General features: G+C 38.8%; 1 protein-coding gene across 1 annotated transcript; it reads left to right on the top strand.

Annotated features, from left to right (window-relative positions):
- The first annotated feature begins 2457 nt into the window (after positions 1–2457).
- Positions 2458–3612, top strand: LOC129731904 (odorant receptor Or2-like). Its single transcript, XM_055692272.1, has 3 exons — positions 2458–2538; positions 2601–3233; positions 3294–3612. Exons 1-3 carry the CDS (start codon positions 2479–2481, stop codon positions 3501–3503), a joined length of 903 nt encoding a protein of 300 aa, XP_055548247.1. The 5' UTR covers positions 2458–2478; the 3' UTR covers positions 3504–3612.
- The last annotated feature ends 875 nt before the right edge of the window (positions 3613–4487 follow it).

The following is a 4487-nucleotide window of genomic DNA, read 5'->3' as shown; positions in this document are numbered from 1 at the left end:
AGCGTTGTTCAGGCGTAAGTCTGTTCATGGTGGAATGGCAAACCAAACTGAGTACATTAGACTTTGACAGCTGACAGAATTCCCGCGTGAACTGTCAAATATGAATACACGAAAAATCAAATTGCAAAAAAATCACCCTTTATTACTTATGTTGTTTTAATTTAATAAAAAAATAGATATTTAGGCAAAATTTGTTTAATTCGAGGGGTTGTTCATAAATTAAGTAATTTTTTTTTTCAAAACGGAGGACGCTCAGTGAAACTACTTGTGGCCAAAGATCGTATAATCCTATAACAAAAAATGTACCAAAAAACATTGAAAATTGGATTCCGATTTCGCCCCAAACAAAAAATGGATGCCAGATTCGTGTTCAGCGCCCCCAAATTAAGTAAATACCAAGGTTTTGTCGCATTTATCGACACTTCTTTTGCTTGACCAACGTAAACATAATATAGTTACGAGTTGAAAAAAGAGTAAGGTTAGAACGAGAATTACCTGTGATGATATTCGGACATGAACGATAAATATCTTGGAAGATTCGAACTCTCAGATTCGATCCACTGTTTATGTTAGTTTTGAAGTTAAAAACAGGTAAAAACAGCACATTGAACGCTGAAGAGAATCGGATTTCGAAACACAATCCAGCTTTAATGTAGGTTGTCAAACTGCTAGTTCATTGGATATTTCCATTGAACTGAAACTAGTTAGATGGATTTGACATATAATAGAGATTGTCATACTACTAGTTAAATGGATTTTTCCATTGAACTAGTATTATTATATGGCAAATCCATCTAACTAGTTTCAGTTCAATGGATCCAACTTGTGCTAGTTCAATGGAAATATCCAATGAACTATAGTTTGACAACCTACATTAAATGTCAAATCCATCCGCCATTACCGCTCGTGGAAAGCTGGATACGAAACACATTGAATTACGATTTCGCAAGGCTACTATGATTTGTCGCTATAAATTAATCGATTCATGGACTGTTTGTTGATCGATTAAGCTGACATCAATCAATCCACATTTTTCGAAAACCACCAGATGTATCGAGTCATCACTTCGTTAGTCGGCTTTTGAATACACCCAAAATACACGTTGAAATTCAGCGCTCATTGATAGCCAAATTGGAAGAAGCATCAAACTCTTGTGTGTTTGCGCGACTATTGCGCGTCCTGGCTCAGCAGGATCTATGCATCCTGGCGTGAACAGCAGCAGTTTCAATCCGATTTGCATTTCAAATAATTGAATTCTCCAACCGAGCTGTTCGCAACTGCTCGTACCGATTTATCAAACGAATGCTTTTATTTGCGGGAAATTGGTGTACGCTTCGCTGATTCCGTTCCACGTTGCTACAGAATCAGCGGCAGCGTAGAAAATTTCCGCTACTACCGGCCCACGTTTGTGGCCCAGTTTTAGTGGGAGTTTTCGATACGTGGAAAAGTTAACATAGTTTTGGTTCATTTCTACGTGGTGAATTGAAATGTTTCGTTACTAAGAACAAACGCTACTTACCGACTGAGAAGTAATTATTTACATAACCAGCTGGTATTGAAATAACTTCAAATACAGCTCGTATCTAGATGATGAATAACATAGCAATGATATTCACCAATTGCCCGCGGGTATTAGATTATTAGATATGCTTAGAAACAAATCAATCTTAAACGTTGATGAGTAATAAGAGTTTAAAGATCATTTTTAGAAGTAAATAAAAAACAATCTAACCCTTCAAAATATGTATTCTTTCATTGGAAAACCTGTGTCAACAATGGCGAAAAGCCTTTAATGGCAGCCTTGAAAAGACCTATATTTAAATTAAATGGTCTCTCGTTGTGATATTCAAATAACCGCTTTCGCTAAATTGATAGTTGTTCAATATCAAAGCGAATCGGAAAGGCGTCCATTTAATTACGCACAGCGAGTCTCTAATCCACACGCTTCACGTAAAACAGACAATTTCGTTAATAACAGAGCATATCCATACAGCGAAAGTGTACATAAAATGATCTGTTGCTTTTGCACGTGTCACATTCATAATTCGTCAACAAAGAGGTGCAAATTTCGCTTTGTCGCAGGACATTTAGTGCGTCTTTTTTACAGTATGGTGCAGCAGAAAATCCCCACGTGGGAAGATAATGTCGCCATGCGTGGCAATTTGGGAATTCTGCGCTACTACGGAATAATTGGTCCGAGTGGTCCTCAAACGGTTCTGGCATTCATCAGTATGATAGTGATTAATATTCAAATGTTTGTGCAAATATTCATGCGACGCGACGACTTGCAGGTAAATTGCTCCAAAACACAATCCACCTAGAGTTGCTATTAGTCACGTAGTGAAAATCAAACTTTTCCCACAGACTGCCATTTTTGATGCGTTATTTGGAATGACGGCGCTGAGCGTTCTTATCAAAGCCTTCATAGTGCTTTTTTTCAAATCTAAAAATTATGCTTTCTATGTGCTGATTCAGAACATGATAGATGATATCAATGGAGAAAAAAATGACGCGCTAACAGCCTACCTAGATCGAGCGGTAAGATTTTTGCTGTTGCACAGTAGAACAAATCTTCAAACACATTTCCGCTTTCCTTGTAGACGCGATCCGGTCTTCTGTATTCGAAGATTATGACCATCGGTTGCATACTTGGCGGTATACTGTACTGCTCCTTCGGGTTCATACTCTCAAATAAAGATGGCAGCCGTCGAATGATTTATGATACGTGGGCGCCATTTGATCAGCAACAAACGCCATTTTTTGAGCTGACCTGCGCGTTTCATATTTTTGTAACCGGGGTTTGCTTATTTTTTCATTTGGCGACTAATAACCTCTGCATCCAGACCCTGATGTTTAGTGTGTCCCTGTTTAACGTTCTTATCGAGCGACTTTCGATGATTTTCGAGAACGTGGAGAGGCTGTACGAGGTTCGACAGTCGTCTTCGGCTGGTAAAATCAGACAAAGGCAGTTGGAAGCGGACATAGACAACGGACTGCGTAATTTAATTTCTAGCCATATTGACGTAATGATTTTTCTAAATCGAGCAGCAGAGAATTTATCCTACGTGCTTGGAACCGATTTTGTTTGTTTTACAATTATCCTTTGCACACAAATGTTCACCGCCTCGCTATTGGACAGCTTCAGCCAACAAATGTCGATAGCAAGTTTGTCTGGATTTTCTCTTACCTCGACATTCCTGTGGAATTATCACGCGGAACTAATTCGCTCCAAGGTAGTTGGCAAACTGAGCTTCGGTAACTTGTAGAACTAACCTCGTTGTTTTTAATCGTAGAACGAGAGCTTCTGTTGTCGGTTATATGACGTTCGTTGGGAGTTAGCTGATCGGAAGATACAGAAGGCAATTCAAATGATGATTGCACGCAGTCAGCAACCGCTCGGGCTCAGTATCTTGCTTATTTTGCCGATCGGAATGGACCGCGTGGTCCAAATGATGAGCACCGCGTATACATATTTCACGTTGCTGAGGACAGTGTATGACTAGCTTCGTTTGTTAGCTTTGGATTTTTTAAGGTTCATTAGCTGCAGTTCATACTAACAAAAAATGAAACGGTGTCTTTGATGACGATTGATATTTTTAACAGTTCAATACTTTATTATTAGTTTCGTAGTGCCTTTGATGGCAATTGTTTTAATACACTATAAGACAACATCAGTGCACTCGCCGTGGGTAGCAGTAGCACAGGAATAAAACACCTAAAAGCCAAAAGCTAAAGCCAGGCATTACCGAGTTTTTTTACTGAGCGAAAAAAGTTTTACCTTGAGCAATAAACCAATTTTTGTTCTAGTACATTCCATTTTTTTGACAGCATAAGAAAAAAATACAATTTAGTTAGTTGTCACCCGTTACTTTCACTTGTCTCCAATCCTGCGGTACAATATTTTGCTCCAGGAACTTCAACAAATTCAATAAGGGCCTTTTGGTGGTGACAGGTAGATTTTTCAACAAGTTGACGTCAATCCTATCTAAACTAGGCGCGTTATTGTTGCAGGACAGAAGGGCAAGATTATAGATTAAAGAGGAGCGATTATCATTGTGAAAGGGAATGCCAAGCCACGCCATGAAAGTAAAATCTCCCAAAAACAACCGTGGCGAAGGAAGCAGATGGAAGATGCATTTATACTTATTAATCAAAACTTTAAATGAATCAATTTTGGGGATGAGACTTCTACAATTCCACTGTGAAAAGAAGATAGAATCTTTCATCTCAGCCGATGAATTAGCCGCTCGAACTCGATCGCTGCAAAGAGGTGCCGTTAAGGGGGGACCCTACTCTGGAAAGTCGAAAAATAATAAATTTTCGTATTTTTTTTTTCGGATGCTTAGAGTAGAGTGATGTGTTCGGATATTGTGGCTGTTGATTAAGGTATATTTGAAGATATATTTTGCACGTTCTGGATACAAATATAGTGAGGATTACGCTGTAAGCAGCGTTTCTCTCGAAACTATGTTTTTTCAACTGGTGGT

Source organism: Wyeomyia smithii, chromosome 3, assembly GCF_029784165.1.
Source record: "Wyeomyia smithii strain HCP4-BCI-WySm-NY-G18 chromosome 3, ASM2978416v1, whole genome shotgun sequence".
In the NCBI taxonomy this organism is placed as follows: Eukaryota; Metazoa; Arthropoda; class Insecta; order Diptera; family Culicidae; genus Wyeomyia; species Wyeomyia smithii.
This window is presented reverse-complemented; position numbering and strand designations above follow the sequence as displayed.

What these genes read in the sequence shown, in the direction of transcription:
- LOC129731904 (XM_055692272.1), top strand. Translation starts at nt 2,479, where the DNA reads ATGATAGATGATATCAATGGAGAAAAAAATGACGCGCTAACAGCCTAC. An exon ending in CAGCCTACCTAGATCGAGCG is followed by an intron (nt 2,539 to 2,600) that starts GTAAGATTTTTG and finishes CTTTCCTTGTAG; the next exon opens with ACGCGATCCGGTCTTCTGTA. An exon ending in CGGAACTAATTCGCTCCAAG is followed by an intron (nt 3,234 to 3,293) that starts GTAGTTGGCAAA and finishes TTTTAATCGTAG; the next exon opens with AACGAGAGCTTCTGTTGTCG.